Source organism: Sus scrofa, chromosome 4 (genome assembly GCF_000003025.6).
Source record: "Sus scrofa isolate TJ Tabasco breed Duroc chromosome 4, Sscrofa11.1, whole genome shotgun sequence".
Classification (NCBI taxonomy): Eukaryota; Metazoa; Chordata; class Mammalia; order Artiodactyla; family Suidae; genus Sus; species Sus scrofa.
In genome coordinates this window covers 16,272,323-16,292,432 of record NC_010446.5, presented here as the reverse complement: position 1 = coordinate 16,292,432, position 20,110 = coordinate 16,272,323, and the positions used below count along the sequence as shown (strand labels likewise).

Here is a 20,110-nt window from a genome sequence, read left to right as displayed (position 1 = left end):
TTACAGGAGTTCCCATCATGCCTCAGCAGTCATGAACCTGACTAGCACCCACAAGGACACAGGTCCGATTCATCCCTGGCCTCACTCAGTGGGTTAAGCATAGGTCAAAGAGGCAGCTTGGATCTGGTGTTGCTGTGGCTGTGGTGTAGGCTGGCAGCTGCAGCTCAGATTCGACCCCTAGCCTGGACCTTTCATATGCCACAAGTGCAGCCCTAAAAAGCAAAAAAAAAAAAGGGAGGGGGAGGGGCGGGGGAATTATAAAATGATGGGACATTATGCTGTTGCAATTCAGGCAGAGGTGGCTCTAGGCTGTCCTTGCTTTTTAGGACAGCTTTGGACAGGACAGAGGCCAAGATTTCACACCCTCTTCCTCTCCTGGCCACGTGGAAGGGCCGTAAGGATGGGAAACCTGCAGCCACGGCCCATTCTGCCATGGAATAGGCAGCTTCCCTCTGGTCTCCTCCTTCCCTTCATCCAGAGGAGGCCTTGTAGAGACTCTAGTCATGTGAACAGTTTCTCACTGTCCCTGGGAATGATCTTGCTGCCTGTCAAGATCAACATCCCATTTCCCCTCTGTTTTGATACTGTTCCTTTTCAGCTGTAGGTGCCAAACCCTTGTGATTCCAAATCAAATACTATGCTTGGTGGCTTTCATGTATGTTTTATGAGAACCTCTAGGCATGAATATTTATCGAAGCGACTTGGAGCACCTCCCTTTGATTTTTCTTTTCTGTTGTGACTCATGATTAAAGGGCGAGCGGAGGCACCCTATGTCAGAGTCCACCTGTAATGGCTTTGGGCCTCCTAACCCCTTTCCTTACAAGGCCAAAAAGTGGTCTAGGAAGTGGAAACACATGGCCTGGGTTTGTGTCAGTTCACAGCATGACACACAATGCTGTTTAACTGATGAAACAGAACTCTTTCCTAGGCAGTGTCAGCTTTCCTACACGATATGTCACCATGTCCTTGTCATCTACCTCTTGCCTGTTTGGATTCCTTCCACAGCGACTGAATTGGTCAACGCTTCATCCATATTAATAGTTTCTACTCATTCAAAGACATTGTTAAGAGAATGAAAAAACAAGACGCAAACTGGGAAAAACATATTTGCACAACATAAATATGATAAAAACAGATTTGCACAACATAAATATGATATTCAGAACAGGTCAAGAACAGTCAAAAGTCAATAGTAAGAAAACAAACAGCCCTAGATGTGAACGGCTACATTTAGAATGGAGAAGCAGTGTGTTTCTATTGCATTGCACAGGGAACTCTATCCAATTTCTTGGGACAGATTATGATGGAAGATAACACAAGAAAGGGAATGTATATATATGTATGACAGGGTCACTTGATGTACAGCAGAAATTGGCACAACTTTGTAAATCAAATATACTTTAACAAAAAAACATTTTTATACTTTTTTTTTTTTAAGGCTGCACCTGGAGCATATGGTAGTTCCCTGGCTAGAGGTGAAATCAGAGCTGCAGCTGCCAGTCTATGCCACAGCCACAGCAACACCAGATCCAAGGCTCATCTGTGCCCTACACTGCAACTTGGGGCAACACCAGGTCCTTAACCCACTCAGTGAGGCCAAGGATCGAACCCACATCCTCGTGGATACTAGTCAGGTTCTCAACCCACCGAGGCACAATGGGAACGCCCTAAAAGCCTGGCAGGTTAAACTAGAGTAGTTAAGGAAATCATTCAGCAGATTTGTCTCTGCTGTTGATAAAAACATTGTATAGTTACCAGCGTGGAACCAAACGTGGGAAATATACTGTGTTTCGTGTTAGGTGCTCATAAGCTCGACACCCTAAGTTTTCTGAACAATAATTCAAACATTCATGTACATAGTTTAACACCCTCTCAAATCCAATAAATAAAAATAAGGAATGCAGTCATCTCCTCTGCAATGGGTTACCAAGAGTTGTCTGGTCTCTCTGGGTCACCCCTTGATGAAAGTTTAAAAATCTCCATTGCTAAATTTTTTGTGAGAGTTTTGTCTTTCAGGTAGAATTGTAGCTTTTAAAATATTTTGGCCAGGTAATTTTGTAAAAAGTCATTTTTCTGTTGTTAAAAAAAAAAAGGAACCAGTGAAATGAGAGTTTTAACTAAAGAACAACCCCCTCCCTTGGCTAAAAAGGCAGCTGCAAGCCTTTCCAGCTATGCTTGCCTCATACCACCCTTCTTATAATAATGTAGCAACTGTGTGCCCTATGTCCAAGCCAGCAGCCCTGCTAATCATGTACCCAGTATTGCTTATCAGTTCTGCTTCTGTAACCTTGCTTGCTCTGTTTCTTAGGGAGGAACACTGCTTGGGGAAGGGGGTGGGGTGGGGCCCGGGATGCTTACATGAGAAAATCAAGACCTTGTAATGTATAGAAGTTGCTGAGAATAAAGACCTGGTGCCCAGACCCTGGAGGTGACTCATCTGAGCCTGCACCGGTGCTGAATAAACCTTGCTTTTCCATATCTCCGAGTGCAGTTTGTCTCCTTCCATTGCCACGGTTTTAGCAGTTTCCACGGCACCAGGAATGAAAAGATTAAATATTTAATCCTGGCTCCTCTACGAATTCAGTTTCCTTATCTGCAAAATGAGGAGAACAGGAGTGCCTACCTGCAGTGGATTGAATGGTGGGCCCCCAAAATATATGTCCACAACCTAATCTCCAGAACCTGTGACTGCTACCTTATTTGGAACAAGGATCTTTACAGGTGTAACTAATTTACGGATTTTTTTTTTTTTTTTTTTGTGCCTTTTCTAGGGCCGCTTCCCTCGGCATATGGAGGTTCCCAGGCTAGGGGTCGAATTGGAGCTGTAGCCACCGGCCTACGCCAGAGCCACAGCAACGCGGGATCCGAGCCGCGTCTGCAACCTACACCACAGCTCATGGCAACACTGGGTCCTAAACCCACTGAGCAAGGCCAGGGATTGAACCTGCAACCTCATGGTTCCTAGTCGGATTCGTTAACCACTGCGCCACGGCGGGAACTCCTAGAGATCTTTAAATGAGGAGTTAGCCTAGATTTTCCAGGTGGGGCCAAAATCCAATGACAGGTGCTCTTTCTTTTTTTTTTCCTGGCTGGTAAGATTGTGTTTTACTTTCAAAATATTTTTTTTTATTTCTTAAGTATTCTTCAATGAAAATATATTACTTTTATCTATTTATATCTGTTTCAGATATTATATATTTTTACTATTTTTATTTTATTTATTTATCTTTGCCAAGAAGGGCCGCTCCCGGCATATGGAAGCTCCCAGGCTAGGGGTCGAATCGGAGCTGTAGCTGCTAGCCTATGCCAGAGCCACAGCAATGTGGGATCAAGCTGTGTCTGCAACCTACACCACAGCTCACGGCAACGCTGGATCCTTAACCCACTGAGCAAGGCCAGGGATCGAACCCAAAACCTCATCGTTCCTAGTCGGATTCGTTAATCACTGAGCCACGACGGGAACTCCAATATTTTAAAAAAGCATTATATATGCATTTAAAATCTCACTTTTACCCTGCAGTGACAGGTGTTCTTAGAAAAGCAGTGAGGCGTTCCCGTTGTGGCTCAGCAGTTAATGAACCTGACTAGTATCCATGAGGATGTGGGTTCGATCCTTGGCCTCTCTTAGTAGGTTAAGGATCTAGCGCTGCCATGATTGGTGGTGTAGGTCGCAGTAGTGGCTCAGATCCCAAGTTGCTGTGGCTGTGGTGTAGGCCATTGGCTACAGCTCCAATTCAATCCCTAGCCTGGGAACTTCCATATGCCAAGAGTGCGGCCCCAAAAAGACAAAAATAAACAAACAAGCAAAAACAAAGTGAGATTCAAATAGAGATTAAAGGAAAGAAAGTGATGTGAAAATGGAGGCAAAGATACTTCACCAGAGCCTCTGGAGGGCGTGGCCAACCAACACCTTGATTCAGACTCTGAGCTCCAGAACTGCAAATGAATAAATTTCTGTCGTCTTATGCACCAAGTTTGTCAGGAAGCCAATACATTACCTCATAGAGCAGTAAAAATGGCGATGGTAATGCTACTAGAGTTGTAGGTTTGCTTTGAGGATTAAATGAATTAAAATTCTAAGGAACTTAGAAGTGTGTTTGATACCTAGTAAGCACTGTTAAAGTTCTAAGTGAATTTTTTTAAAAAAAGAATTTCTCTGGCGTCAATGCAAGTTGTTGAAGACATCGCTTTACTGGTGTATAACTGGGGTATTGGACGCCATAATACAAGAATCTCTTGTTAGACTATGGAATTGAAACAACATTCACAGCAATGGTGAAAAGACCAAGGGTGGGCTCCACAAAGGTTCTTTTCGAACCCAAGTGTTCTCTAAAAGAAACCCTTCAATTCTAAATGCATTTGGATCCTGGCTTCTATTAGTTTTCTGTACAATCCCTTAATCCCTAAACACAATGTGAAACGCAATCAGAGACCACTGGGGAAAATCACTTTATCGCCTCCTTTGGGAGCCTAAAACCCTGCGAGGCCCCCAGAGAACAGAATTCCCTAGCCAGTTCCTCGCTCTCGCCTTGCACCTGCAGAAAACTACGATTCCCAGAAGGCTTTGGACCGCGAAAGGGGGCGGAATCTAAGAGAGAGTTGGTCGTTGGCCGATCCCATGGTCTAGCGCGGGAAGGGTCGCCTGGGCGGAGTTTGGGAGGAAGCCGCCTCCCGATTAGTTGTAAATGGAAAGACGGCGTCCTGCCCGTAGTTGGTACGGTCCGCGGCGGACCGGGGCGGTAGCCGCCGGCGCTCAAGTTTCCCGGGCCGGAGCGTAGGGCCTGCCGGGAAAGCGCCGGAACCGTTGTTCGCCAGGCCGGCTGCAGCAGCGCGTGGGCTGCGACATGCAGAGCACAGACCTGGGCAACAAGGAGAGCGGCAAAATATGGCACCGGAAGCCATCCCCGGCCACACGGGACGGGTAAAGGCCGCGGCAGGAGGCGCGCTATGGATGGGGATGGAGGCCGGCGACGGGCGAGTCCACGGCTTTGGAGAGGCGTTTGAGGGGCTAGTGGGAAGGGTCTCCGGACGGGGTGCGTAGGGCTAGGTGGAAATTCGGGTTCTGGCTCTGATCCTGCGCGGAATCCCCGGGGAATGCAGGTAGCCTTAGTCTTGGTTTGCTCCGACCACTTGGTCCTTAAAGACCTCCTTCCCAGTCCTAGGGGCGGGGGTCTGTTTGGGATCCGCGTGGAGTAATAGGTCCTGATTTATGTCAGGGAATTTGTGCTTCTGATGCGTGCCAGGACTGCCTGCCTTAATTATCACAGTATCCCTGTGGTATTCCTGGCACGCAGTAGATACTCAGTAAATATTTGTTAAGTATTCCAGCTGGGAAAGAACTCAGGAGGAACGGATGCGGGGAGAGGAGGAGACGAGTGCACTTCTCCCCCTTCCAAATGCCGTCTATCCATCCTCGAATCATGGTCTGTATTCAGGCGAGCATTCATTCATCGACGGCTTGATGAGGACCCACTGTGTGCCGAGCTAAGTGCTGGGGGACAGCTGGAGAGCAAAAAACTGCTGGTTCTCTTGGAGTTTACGTATTAACGTGTGTGGTGGTGATGGTGGCGGGAAGGGGGAGCAGTTGTATTTACAACGTAGGGCGACCTTCAAGTAAGACTAGCACTGCTGCTGTTCCATTTTATTTTTTTAATAGACTTTATTTCTTTAGGATAGTTTTAGGTTCACAGAAAAATTGAGAGGAAGGTATGGAGATTTCCCATGTACCCCCTTGCCCCCACACCTGCCTAGCCTCCCCATTATGGATATCCCCCACCAGACCTGCAGTTGTTGCGATTAATGAGCCTACACTGACCCATCTTTATCACCCAGAGTTCACATTTCACATTAGGATTCCCTCTAGGTATTCTACATTCTGTAGATCCGGACAGACATATAATGACATTATCCACCTTTATGATCTCATACAAAGTATTTACATTGTCCTAAAAATTGTCTGTGCTCTGCGTATTCACCCCTTCCTCCCCAGCGCTTCATTCTGTCCTGTTTGAGGCTCCTGTGTGACTTGAAGGCAGGCTTTGTCCCAAAGTGGTACCATCTTGGTTCCAGTTGTTTCACGGAGACTAACCTTCTCGCTTCGAATTCCTTAGGATTTCATGGCCCTCGCTGCATCACTTGAGTTTATGTTTCTGTGTATTTCTTGTTCTAGTAATTATTCTGTTGATCCTTTGGTTGCTTCTCAACCAATGAGTAGACTTTTGAGTGCCAACTACCCATGCCCAAAGCACTGTGCTACATGTTGTACTGTCGGCTTGTTTGGTTCCTGGTTGCTAGCAGTCCCCTAACAACGCTGCTGACGCATCACCTCCACTGTGCTGAATAAACATTTTATCTAGAATAGGGATTTTTCTTTTTCCTTTTTTTTTTTTCTTTTTTATAGCCACACCTGCGCCATATGGAAGTTCCTAGGCTAGGGGTCCAATCAGAGCTGAAGCTGTAGCCTACACCCACAGCAACGCTGGATCCGAGGTGCAGCTGCAGTTTTACACTGCAGCTTGAGACAATGCCACATCCTTAACCCACTGAGTGAGGCCAGGGATTGAACCTGAATCCTCATGGACGCTAACCCAGGTTCTTAACCCCGCTGAGCCACAACCAGAACTCCTAGAATAGGAATTTTTCAGTAGAGATTTTCATTTCCAAATTTGGAGTTTATGTAAATGCCACCCCTACTTGTGATGTTCTCTAAGTGTTATAAAAGTTATGCCAACCTACAATAATTCTTTCTTGCTGTAAAATCTAGATACAGGTGCAAGGTTCGAAACATAAAAAGAATGAGTTTGTGTGCAAATGTTTTTATTTCTTTTACTAAAACATAGCTTTCTTGGAGTTCCTGTCATGGTTCTGTTTAACGAAACTGACTAGCATCCATGAAGACACGGGTTCGATCCCTGGCCTCGTTCAGTGGGTTAAGGATCCAGTGTTGCCATGAGCTGTGGTGTAGGTTGCAGACAGGGCTCGGATCCTGCATTTCTTTGGCTGTGATGTAGGCTGGCAGCTACAGCTCTGATTCAACCCCTAGCCTGGGAACCTCCACATGCTGCAGGTTTGGCCCTCAAAAGACAAAAACAAACACATAGCTTTCTTTTTGCTCATTAAAACCCATCATTATGGTGTAGAGGGATTCCTGCTGTGGCAGAGGTGGTTAAGGATCCGGCTCTGGCTCTGCAGCAGCTGGGGTGGCTGCTGAGGCTCAGGTTTGATTCCTAGCCCTGCATAATGGATTAAGCACCTCGCTTTGCCATAGCTGCAGCTCGGATTTGATCCCTAGCCGAGGAACTTCATTTGCTGCAGGTGCCGCCCCCCCAAAAAAAAACCAAAAAAAATCCTATTATGTTGAGAAAGCAGAGAGCATTGACTGGAGTTGAAGTAAATGTCCATTAACTAGCTCTCTGACCTTGAGCAAGTTAATCTCTCAGGCTCTAAGTGAAGATAATCATACCTAATTGTCTTAGGGAATTAGTGTTTCATGCCTCTTGGTGTTCAGTGAGTATCTGATGTTTTTACAGTATTTCGGGACTGAGGGACTCTCTCAGGCGAACTGAGCATTGACAGACAGTTCTAAAAATAAATAATACGTGTGATTTCTATGAAAGATCAGAAAGACAGAATGTTGCTGTGGTGATTATACCAAGATGGTAGGGCTATAATACAATTGATTTATTTGTTAGCGTTTTTCCGTGTTTTCCATATTTGGAACAGTGAGCATGTAATACACATAGTTAAATGTTACAGAAGAAAGACTGGAGGAAACAGTTGTTTGCTTGGTTTGAGTTTAATTGCCAGGGAACATGTTGATGTTAATACCTGTCACTTCAGTACATTTATTCATCCCTCTCCCCTTCAGGGATGTCAGAGAAAAACCAGAGTTTGACAGTAGTTAAAGTGGTAAAAACAGACTGTACTCAGGACTATTGCAACAGAGGAAAAGAGAGCCTACTCTAAAACTGGGCTCAATTCTGAATACGGCCTGAGCAAGTGGGAAGTTAAGGCCAACAAGCAGGATGGGGATCAGTAGATGGGAAATTACTAAGAGAAGACACCTGAGATGCGGGAGTTCTGGCTAAATGTACCTCACAGGATTCTTTTCCTTGTTTGTTTTTGGCTTTTTAGGGCCACACCTACAGCAAATGGAAGTTCCCAGGCTAGGCTTTGAATTGGAGATGCCGACGCCACAGCCTCGCCAGATTCTTAACCTACTGATTGAGGCCAGGGACCGAACCTGAGTCCTCAGGGATGCTAGTTGGGTTTGTTACCATTGGGCCACAAGGGGAGCTCCCTCGCAGACTTCTCATGAAGACAGGCCGAGGTGATCAGACCTGGCTTGAAAGATAAGGTGGCGGGGATGAGAAACCTGATCAGATGTCTAGGATGAGGATACGGAGCTTAGGAGCTTCCGATTAAACTGACTGACCAGCTTTCTTGCTAAAATAAGATTTTACAAGGAAGTGCGCAGATGGGCCTAGCAGAAGCCTTGGGAGCCTGACTAGTTTGGTCAAGCCAAGAATCTTTGTCAGAGGCTAGATAAAAATAATTTTGCTGTTTCACCCAATGAGTCTGAAAAGCCTTAGATTTAGACAAACGGAAGAAAATGTTTGATATACTTAAATCAATTTGGTATTTTTAAAATGAAGTGATAATGAGGCGATGTGGTTTTAAAATTAAAGTTTAAATTCATAAGAAATCAGTTAAGATAAAAAATGTCATTACTTGAAAATTTGTTGCAGGGGAGTTCCTGTCGTGGCGCAGTGGTTAACGAATCCGACTAGGAACCATGAGGTTGCGGGTTCGATCCCTGGCCTTGCTCAGTGGGTTAATGATCCGGCTTTCCATGAGCTGTGGTATAGATTGCAGACGAGGCTCGGATCCTGTGTTGCTGCAGCTCTAAATGGACCCCTAGCCTGGGAACTTCTTTTTTTTTTTTGTCTTTTGTTGTTGTTGTTGCTATTTCTTGGGCCGCTCCCGCGGCATATGGAGGTTCCCAGGCTAGGGGTCAAATCGGAGCTGTAGCCACCAGCCTACGCCAGAGCCACAGCAACGCGGGATCCGAGCCGCGTCTGCAACCTACACCACAGCTCACGGCAACGCCGGATCGTTAACCCACTGAGCAAGGCCAGGGACCGAACCCGCAACCTCATGGTTCCTAGTCGGATTCGTTAACCACTGCGCCACGACGGGAACTCCCCTAGCCTGGGAACTTCTATATGCCGCAGGAGCGGCCCAAGAAATGGCAAAAAGACCAAAGAAAAAAAAATTGTTGCAGGAAAGGGTAGGATTATTCTGGTGTTTATACACACACACACGTATATATTTTTGTCTTTTTACGTCTGAACACGAGGCATGCGAAAGTTCCCAGGCTAGGGGTCAAATTGTAGCTGCAGCCGCCAGTCTACACCATAGCAATACCAGATCCTTAACCCACTGAGTGAAGCCAGGGATCAAACCCACATCCTCATGGGTACTAGTCAGGTTCGTTAACCACTGAGTCACAACAAGAACTCCTAATTTTTAAAACATTTTTAACTCAAGTATAGTTGATTTACAGTGTTGTGCCAATTTCTGCTGTACAGCAAGATGACCCAGTCAGACAGATACATATATATATACACACACACACACGTTCTTTTTCTCATGTTTTCTTCCATCATGTTCTATCCAAGAGATTGGGTATAGCTCCCTGTGCTGTAGGAGTGGGACCTCATTGCTTATCCATTCTAAATGTAATAGTTTGCATCTACTAACCCCAAACTCCTAGTCCAGCCCACTCCCCCCTCTCTTTTCCCTTGCCAACCACAATCTCTTCTCTAGGTCTGTGAGTCTCTCTTTTTTTGTAGATTGGTTCATTTGTGCCATCTTTTAAATTCCACATATAAGTGATATCATAGGGTATTCGTCTCTTTCTGACTTCACTTAGTATGAAGATTTCTAGTTGCATCCATGTTGCTGCAAATGGCATTATTTCCCTCTTTTTTTTATGGCTGAGACGTATTCCATTGTGTATATGTACCGCATTTTCTTAATCCATTCATCTGTTGTCTATTTTTTTAGTGTCTGTCTTTACTGAAAGTTTCATGAGGTCAGAGCACCTGTCTTTCAACTACTGAAAGCTTCGTGAGGTCAGGGTGCCTGTCTGTCAACTTACTCTTAGCTCTTGACTTGTTCATTGTCTGACATGTAATGGGTTTCCAGGTGTTTGATGAATAAGTGAATGGTAGCTAATTGATAATAACTTCCTGGACTGCTTTCAAAAAAAATCATTGTAGGTTTGCTTCTAGGAGAAGAGGAGGAGCAGCAGAAGGGGAGGGAAGAATATGTAGGCAAAAACCTTGGAAATTTGTGAGGTGTATTAGAAAAGCCATAGTTTTCATAATAGCAAGCAATGCTTATCATAGACTTTAATGGTTTTTGGTTTTGGTTTTGTTTTGACAGAATTATAGTGAACATCATTCACAACACTTCTGATTACCTTCCCAAAGTTTTGCGATTTCTGAATGTGGCTTTTGACAGCTCAGGTGATTGTTTACTTGCTGGGGACCATCAAGGAAATATTTATGTTTTTGACTTGCATGGAAACAGGTGAGCAGATACTTCCGAGATTTACCAAGTGATTAATTCCCTGACTCTTTTAATACCTGCTGTTAATTATTCATTCAGAAAGATTTATTAAGTTTTTAACTATATTTCAAGCACTTTGTAAAATTCTATCTTATAATGGAATTGATGGAGGAAAGTGGGGGAAAGAATAGAAAGTTAATATGGTTGGATTTTTGTTTTTTTTATTTTAAAGAGAATTAAAGTTCTGTCTTTTTTTTTTTTTTTTTTTTTTTTTTTTGTCTTTTTGCTATTTCTTTGGCCGCTCCTGCGGCACATGGAGGTTTCCAGGCTAGGGGTCAAATCGGAGCTGTAGCCACGGGCCTATGCCACAGCCACAGCAACTCGGGATCCGAGCCGCATCTGCAGCCTACACCACAGCTCACGGCAACGCCAGATCGTCAACCCACTGAGCAAGGGCAGGGATCAAACCCACAACCTCATGGTTCCTAGTCGGATTCGTTAACCACTGAGCCACGATGGGAACTCCAAAGTTCTGGTTTTAACATCATCTCTAGTAGCTTGTTTTTTCTTACACTTGAAAATTCATTGTTGCTGACTTTGCCGTTGATGTCTGGTCCTTGTTTAGAAAGAGCACAGTTTCCTTTGTGCACTGTTGGCAGCGTTTACTAGGTCTGGGAGTTTTATAGCACTGATCCTCAGTCTTCCTCCTCTTTGCTTCCTTTGCTGAACAATGCGCTACAAAACCAGTTAGGTGGGATTGATTAAAGTAGGCTCTGGGCGGTGGGAATGGGTAGGAAGGAAAACTGTGGTCCCAGCCATTGAGTCAGGAAGTACCTGCATGGGGATGGTGCAGTCAAGGGAAAAACAGCTGGTTTGGGTCAAATAAGTAAATATATGGAAAATAATGGGGGCCACGTTCCTAACTATTGGAAAGAGGAGTTAAAAATCTGGAAAGGGGAGTTCCCGTCGTGGCGCAGTGGTTAACGAATCCGACTAGGAACCATGAGGTTGCGGGTTCGGTCCCTGCCCTTGCTCAGTGGGTTAACGATCCGGCGTTGCCGTGAGCTGTGGTGTAGGTTGCAGACGCGGCTCGGATCCTGCGTTGCTGTGGCTCTGGCGTAGGCCGGTGGCTACAGCTCCGATTCGACCCCTAGCCTGGGAACCTCCATATGCCGCGGGAGCGGCCCAAGAAATAGCAACAACAACAAAAAGACAAAAAGGCAAAAAAAAAAAAAAAAAAAAAAAAAATCTGGAAAGGAAGAAAACTATACTGAACCCTGTGGAACTGGATGGGCATTGGGTATAGCTGTGTGAAATGGTCTTGAACATATGCAAACATAGAACTAAGTGGAGGTGTGTGTGTGAGAGAGTGAATGAAGCTTTGTCCACTCAGAGGACCTGGGAGCAATAATACTCAATAGCAATGAATATACCCAGTGCCCAGTTCTTTTCCAAATATCCCTCTCTGCTAAAAAGAATCCGAGATCCTTGCAGAAAGAGCCAGGTTTCAGGATGGAGGCTGGAAAAGTTGAAGATGCACCTGGAACACTTTGTAGGCAGAAAGGAGGACTTGTTGAAATAACGATGGGGATGATGTGTCAAAGGACGTAAAGGTCAGCTTGAAGGAGCTCTCTGGACAGACGGGGGACAATTTAGAGGTTCAGAGTTAGTGATAGAGATGTGCCCTATATAACCCACTGAATACAATAGAAGCCTGTGAGTTCGTATGCTGTGATCAACATACAGTGTAATGAAAATGGGTATTCACGTAGTTGCAAAGTACCTCCCCACAAAACACTTATTAAAAAGGGAAAAAGAGGAATTTTATAGTGAAGAAGCCTGGCAAACACCACCTTATCAAATGATTAAAATTAGTCAGTAATGGGACAAATCAAAGTTTGCCTGCCACCTGATAGGGCGCAGTGATAAGACACAGCGTCGCTTCTGTGATACTCCTGCCCAAGACGTGTGACCTGAGTGTAGTTAGTAGAATCAGCAGACAAGGCTAAATTAAGGGCATCATATAGCAAGACTGGCCTGTGATCTTCACAAGGGTTAAGGTCATGAAAGTTGTAGAACAACTGAAGAGCTGTTGAGGATGGAGGGAGGCTAGACACAGGACAAGTCAAGGCTCGGATCGGGACTGATCCTTTGCTGCAGAGGGCACTATTGGGACCATGGGCAAAACTGGGGTCTGAGGATCAGTTGGTAGGAATATATAAATGTGTGTTGCCTTGTGATTATATAGGAGAATTTCCTTTTTTGTAGGAAACGTAAAAATCTCAGTAACTTATTCTCAAATAGTTTAGGGAAAGAAGAGGTCATATTTGATTTACTTATCTGTGATTTACTAGGTAGAACTCTGTTAAGCATTGTTTCTACTCTTCACCAAAAAAAAAAAAATTATAATAATAATGCCATAATTCTCCCAACCTTTACTCTTGCCTAACCTACCCAACCAATTCTCAATCTTAAATCAATACACCTATCTCTTCTTTGCTCCCACTGCTAAACGAAAATAATCAGTTGTTGACTGGCTGCGTTACAGAGCAGGACCTTCAGCATCAGCGAGGCTAGTGCTTTGTTACTTACTTTTCCGGTTCTTCTCTGAGTATTCCAAACCTTCGCCAATTTCCTTGACTCCTTGTGTTCAGACTCTGACTGCCTAGCTTCCTGCTTCTTGAGAATACAGGCACCCTCAAGCTTCCCTTCCTTCTCCCTGACCACAACCTCAAACAGATCTGTAAGTTCAACCATCCCTAACTCTTTGCCACTTGATCGATAAAAATAGGTGGCCTCATTTCTTTCCCTGCTAATCTCTAATCTTCCACAGCGGCCCTTGGGACTTTGCACCGTGAGTGTTCCTCTTTTTTATTCCGTCCACTGTCCCTTCTCTTCCTGTGACTACTCACATCTGAGCAGGGGAGTAAGTGGCGGATCTGTGCCCTGCAATCAGGCCCATGTGTTTCGAAAGCCCACTACAGTGGACTCCCTCAGAATCTTCCTAATTGGCTGATCGAATGGTCTCTTTTCAGTTCTCCTCTTACTAAACCCTCTTGTCTTCCTTTTTTTTTTCCCTTTTACTTCAAGGTCCAACTCTTTCCTGACTTTTCTACCTCTCTGATCATTTCCCCCCTCGCTTTGCTGACTCTTTTTCCAGTATCTGCCCCCTTACTGTTGGGCTGGTCAGGCACCTGCCCCTGGGCTCCTCCCTTCCTTATTGCAGGTGTTTCTTTAATAGTCTCACCACCACCAGAGCCTCAGGCTTCAACTGCCACGTGACACTGTCAACTCAGATCTGCTTCTGCCACCAACCAGGGAGCCTCTAGAGTGGGCAGTGTCATGCAGTGGCCACCAACTGCATGTCATTCTTCAGCCCTTGAGAGTGGCTGGTTGAAATTGGGATGTGTTGTTCGTGTAAGATACACACTGGGTTTTAAAGACTTACTGTGACAAAAGAAGAATGTAAAATCTCTCTAATAATTTTTTTACTGATTAAATGTCGAAATAATACTTTAGGTACACAGTGAATTAAGTAAATATGTCAAGATTAATTTTATTGGTTTCTTTTTACTTTTTTAAATGGGGCTTCTAGAAAATTTTAAATTGTGCATGTGGCCCGCATTATATTTCTTGTGGACAGCACAGCTCTAATATTTTTCAGAGGCCTTAAACTCTATGTATTTAAAACCAGAATTATTATTTCCTGCCCCCATACTTGTTCCTTTTTTGCCTAAGCTTGAAATCTTTGTGGTAAATTAAACTCTACCTCTGTGCCAAGCACTCTGCTGATCACTAAACATAACATTATTTTATTTAATCATCATGTATCATTGCATTAACCATTACAGCAGCTTTATGGGACATCTTCACATGTGAGGAATTGCTGACTCCTCCTTCTTCACCCCTTGTTCAATGTGTCACCAAGCCTTTCCCTGACTCCTCCCTTTGTCCTTTTTATTTTATTTTTAAATTATTATTATTTTGCTCTTTAGGACCGTACCTGCAACATATGGAAGTTCCTGGGCTAAGAGCCGAATCAAAGCTACAGCTGCCAGCCTACACCACAGCCACAGCTACGTGGGATCTAGGCCGAATCTGCAGCCTACACCATGGCTTATGGCAACAGCAGATCCCTAACCCACTGAGCAAGGCCAGGGAGTGAACCCTCATCCTCATGGATCCTGGTTGGGTTTGTTAACCACTGAGCCACGAGGGAAACTGTCCTTTTCTTTTTATATCCATAACTCTGGTTGAGAGTCTCTGTAGTGGCTTTCTGAGTAATCTGTTTTTTTGTCCTGCCAAAATGAGAGCTCATTTTTCTGGGTTTCACTTTCTTCCTCTCTAAGGACTCCTCCAACATGCAATTTTATGATTATTGGAAGACTTTCTGATACTAATGCAGTGATCTCTTAATAGGTTTAATCTTGTTCAGCGAACAGCACAAGCCTGCACAGCTCTGGCCTTTAATCTTCATAGGAAGTCTGAATTCCTTGTGGCATTAGCTGATTATTCTATTAAATGTTTCGATACAGGTAAGAAGCCCTATTTATCTTTTGAAGCAGAGTGAAATATAGACAGACGTACCCCAAGGAGTTGGCTAATCTGTGCAGTCTGAGGGAGCAGACCCTACAAGACAGCCCTCACTGGAGACACTGGCCACAGATTTGGGGGCTCGGGACCATCCTCACATCAGATCAGCTGGCTACAAATTCAGGGTCCCCACAACTACCTGCAGGTTTGAGAATCACTAGAATGACTCACAGAATTCCAGGAAGCACTGGGCTATGGTTATAATTGTTTTTAATTTATTTTATTGAAGTATCGTTGATTTATAATATTGTATTCATTTCTGCTGTACAGTGAAGTGATTCAGAGAGATGCACACACACACACACACACACGCACACATATTGTCATATTTTCCATTATGGTTTATCACAGGATATTGAGTATAGTTCCCTGTGCTATGGAGTAGGACCTTGTCGTTTACCCATTCCCTATAAAATAGTTGGCATCTGTCCCTGCTAGACTCCCAGTCCATCTCTCCCTCACCCCACTCCCCCTTGGCAGCCACAGGTCTGTTCTCTATGTCTGTGAATGTTTCTATTTCATAGATAAGTTCATTTGTGCCCCTTTTTAGCCACATATAAATGACATCACGCGGTATTTTCTTTCTCTTTCTGACGTACTTCACTGTGTTTTTATAACAGGGCCTGGTTTATGATCTATGTTCATCTGTGTTTCTGTGGTTATAGTTGTAATGTAGGGAAAAGATGCAAAATATAAAACCAGCCGAAAGAAGAGACTTATAGGGTGGAATCTGGGAGTCTGCCTAAAGAGAAGCTTCTATTGTGCTCAGGAAGCACATTACCTTCCCACATCAGTGTGTGGCCAGGCATGCTGAGTATTGCCCAACTGGAAAATTGACCCAGGCTCTGACGTCCAGAGTGTTTATTGAGGCTCCACTACATGGGCTTGATTGGATTATTGCCCGTTTGGTTGAACTCAGTTTCCAGCCCTCCTTTTCTCTGGATATCACGTGGCCCAAATCCCAGGCTTCTAATCACTCCCGTAGTTGGTCTTTCAGTTGTGGCCAGGCCCCACTTTGAGGTTCTCTCCTTCGTATAAACCATCTGCTCTTGCCCAGGGACCTGCCATGAATTACAAAGACACGCCTACTACTGGGGAAATGCCAACAGTTTAGAGGTTGCCTCCTTGGAGCCTGAGCAAAGGCCAGACCACTCTTTCAAGGCCAAATTCCTTGCTACACAGATATAAGAATAAATAGGTTTTGTTTTTTTGTTTTTTGTTTTACTATAACCTATGTGTTTCATACCACGTCATATTTTTTAATAGAGCACCTTGAGTTCTGCAAACTAAAGAAAAAACTCGACTTCATTGTTTTTTCTTAGTAATGTAACCATTACTAACCAGTGTGTTAAAGTATATAGAAAGTTTATAACTTATTTTATGCATGTTAATTTTAATTGTCATAATAACCACAGAGATGGATACCATTATTAGGCCCATTTTGCAGATGAGGAAACTGAGGCACAGAAGTAACTTGACCAAGATCCCACAACTTGGTAAGCAGTGGAGCCAGGATTCCTGATCCAGGAGTCAAGCTGCAGGGTCCCTGCTCTTAATCACTCCTACCCTCTCACTGTACGTCCAGAAGGAAAAAGCATCAACCCTCAATAGTGCCCAGAGACAGTCAGTGTTTTTATAACAGGGACTGATCTTTCCAATCTGTTTCCTATGCCCATACCTTTTTTATATTCTAACAAATACCTGATCATCCCATTTATATTGAATCATTTTCTTACTCCATTAAAAATTCATATGTATATTGCTTTTTAGGGCCACACCCTCGGCATATGGGTCAAATCTGAGCTGTAGCCGCTGGCCTACACCACAGCCGCAGCAACACGGGATCTGAGCCACGTCTTCGAACTACACCACAGCTCATGACAATGCCAAATCCTTAACCCACTGAGCAAGACTAGGGGTTGAGCTTGCAACCTCATGGTTACTAGGCAGATTCGTTTCTGCTGTGCCACAACGGGAAAAAAATTTGTATATTTAAAATCAGTACTATTCTACTCTGGATGTTTGCAATACCGTAATTAATTTATTACCTATCGATGTTTCCAGTTTTTGGCATTACAAACACTGCTACCACAGAAATTCTGAAAAACAAAGTCTTAAATTCGTCTGTGATTGCTTTCCTTGGATTCCGTCCATTCTCTTCTCTCCTCTTAGTTTTATCCTTCTTTAGTCTCTTCTGTCTTAGCAAAACCCCCCAAAGGAAGCCCCGTCCTTAGATGTTGTCTCCGCCTCCGCAGCCTCCCTCCCTGGGTTCTGGCTCTTGCTTCCCCTACTCCGTCTCCCAAGACGTGGATCTCCGAGGTCTTGAGTAACCGCTGGTTGTGTAAATGCTCTTCATCCTTTGCATTTTATTTCTCTGTAGCTTTTAACACTTTAGGTAACTTCAAGACTTTACTTTCTACTGTTACCTCTCTTGGTTCTACTTTTCTGGACTGCTTCTTCGTAGTCTCTCTTCTGGGTGCTTTTCGTGGTCCCTAGACTTTTGGATATTTGACTCAATTAAAAAGAAAAAGTTGAGAAAATGACATAGGCTGTCAGCTTTTAATTTTGCTAATTGACTTGCTAATTAGTTTTACATTGGGAAAAAAAAATGTAACCTCATTTCATAAAACAAGGGCTTCTTTGGGTTGTGTGCTTTTTTTTTTTTTTTTTTTTTGCTTCCCTGTGGTATATGGAGTTCCTGGACCAGGGATCAGATCCAAGGCCGCAGTTGTGACCTACATGCAACGGTGGCAGCAACGCTGGATCCTTTAACCCACTGTGCTGACCGGGGATGGAACCTGCGTGCTGCAGAGACACTGCCAATCCCATTGCGCCACAGCAGGAACTCCAGCAAGGGTTTTTTTTAAACATAGAAGGATAGGATGAATTAAAAGGTATACTTTTATTGTTTATTAGCTTTTTAGAGCCACACCCGTGGCATATGAAAGTTCCTAGGCTAGGGCTTAAATTGGAGCACAGCTGCCGTCCTACACCACAGCAACGTGGGATCTGAGCTGCGTCTGTGACCTATACCACAGCTCGAAGCAACGCCAGATCCCCAACCCACTGATCGAGGCCAGGAATCGAACCTGCATTCTCATGGGTATTAGTTGGATTTGTTCCCATGCACCACAGCGGGAACTCCCTGAAAGGTAGTGCTTTTAAATTAAGCTTTATGAAAAGCTCATTGCATTTTCTTTAGTTTTCTCATTTCACTGAAGGCTAAGGAAAAATTGATCATTAAGTCATGCCAGACTTCAGACTGGTGTTTGAAAGCCACTCCTCCCTTCCTAAGGGTTTATCTGTTCCTCTTCAGTTTTGACCTTCCTTGTATCTTAATGTTTCCCAGATTGACATCTTGCTTTCTGACTCTTCTGAGTTCCATCTTTCCAGAGGGGGAAAAAATTGATCATCAAAGTAAATCATGCCTACCATAGATAGAAAACTTGGAACACAGAAAAATGTAACAAGAAAATGAAAATCACATACAATTTCACTACCTATCAGTGATTACCATGAAGAGGTTTGGATGTTTTTTCTACCAGACTGTTTTCTCTATTTGTATGTCACACACACACCTCAGAGTCAATTTTAAGGAGTTCCCGTCGTGGCTCTGTGGTTAACGAACCCAACTAGTAACCATGAGGTTGCAGGTTCAATCCTTGGCTTCGCTCAGTGGCTTAAGGATCCAGTGTTGCCATTAGCTGTGGTGTAGGTCACAGACGCAGCTTGGATCCCACTTGGCTGTGGCTGTGGCATAGGCCAGCAGCTATAATTGATTCAGCCCCCAGCCTGGGAACCTCCGTATGCCGTAGGTATAGCCCTAAAAAGACCAAAAAAAAAAAAAAAAAATCAGTTTTAAAAGCCTGATTTTTTATCTCCTCACAGTGCTAAGTCTGTTCCTCCTTATGTGTTTACATCAGGTTGTAGACTCACCACCTGTTTATACAACTTAACAGCAGCCACTGAGTCTCAGCTTCTCTATTGAATCCCTGAATCCTTTGATTTTTTTTTTTTTTTTTCCCCCTTGTAGCTCTTGAATTTGTTCCTTCCTTCAAGGCTGCATTCTTAGCATAGACCCTCCTATCTCCTGCCTGGATTGTTGCAGCAGCAGCTCATCTCCTCGTTTTGTAATCTCGTCCTCCTTTCTAGTATATCTGCCGTATCTTCAAAGCGCTCTTCCTGAAACAGATGAGATACAGTATTCTCCTACATAAAGCTGGTACAAGAGAAAGCCCAGACTCCATAGCACACACATTCAAGGCTGTTGTTAAGCCCTTTTTTGGCCTCATCTCCTCCTTCCTTGCTGTGTGTTACTAACACATCCTGCAGTGCTCTTTACCACCGAGCCACAGGCTCCAGTTTTCTGGATGCTAATGGAGACGGAGGGGCCTCACGTAAGACCTAGCTGTCGTTGGATCCGTTCTTGGATGAAATATGGGGCTTTACTCGTGTAACTTTCCTTTTCCCCGCAGTCACCAAGGAGCTGGTTAGCTGGATGAGAGGACACGAATCTTCCGTGTTTTCCATCTCCGTGCACGCCTCGGGGAGATACGCCATCACTTCGTCCTCTGATACAGCACAGCTGTGGGACTTGGATACCTTCCAGAGAAAAAGAAAGCTGAATATCCTGCAGTCTGTGGGTATTCAAAAGGTCAGTGAAGAGGGGGACATCTTGGTCCGCTGTGTTTCTCAGGCTGGTTTTCTCCATCAGCAGGATGCAGATGTTATGAGTCATGATTTGCTTTGTCCCACTTTGCTGTGTTCTCATAACTCAGCAAGGATTATTTTTTTTTTTAATGAAAAAAAGCTTATTTTTTTAATTAAAAGTTTGTGACTTCAACTTAAGTGATAGTTTTTATTTAGCTGTTTGGTTTATATCTTTTCTCTTTTCTTTGACTATACCCATGGCATACAAAAGTACCCATGCCAGGGATTAAAC

At 44.1% G+C, this 20,110-nt stretch overlaps 1 protein-coding gene across 15 annotated transcripts in view; it reads left to right on the top strand.

The window, feature by feature from the left end:
- TBC1D31 (TBC1 domain family member 31) overlaps positions 4,624-20,110 on the top strand; it is a 72,390-nt gene continuing 56,903 nt past the window's right edge. For 4 of the 15 annotated variants that reach the window (XM_021088962.1, XM_021088968.1, XM_021088964.1 and 1 more), the window contains exons 1-4: positions 4,654-4,921; positions 10,450-10,596; positions 14,995-15,110; positions 19,644-19,822. In XM_021088962.1, the coding sequence (XP_020944621.1) occupies positions 4,845-4,921; positions 10,450-10,596; positions 14,995-15,110; positions 19,644-19,822 (519 nt within the window). In that variant the 5' untranslated portion in view covers positions 4,654-4,844. Of the gene's footprint in view, positions 5,034-10,449; positions 10,597-14,994; positions 15,111-18,966; positions 19,566-19,643; positions 19,823-20,110 lie in introns of those variants that run through there. The other 11 variants (XM_021088959.1, XM_021088963.1, XM_021088960.1 and 8 more) reach the window with 9 other exon arrangements.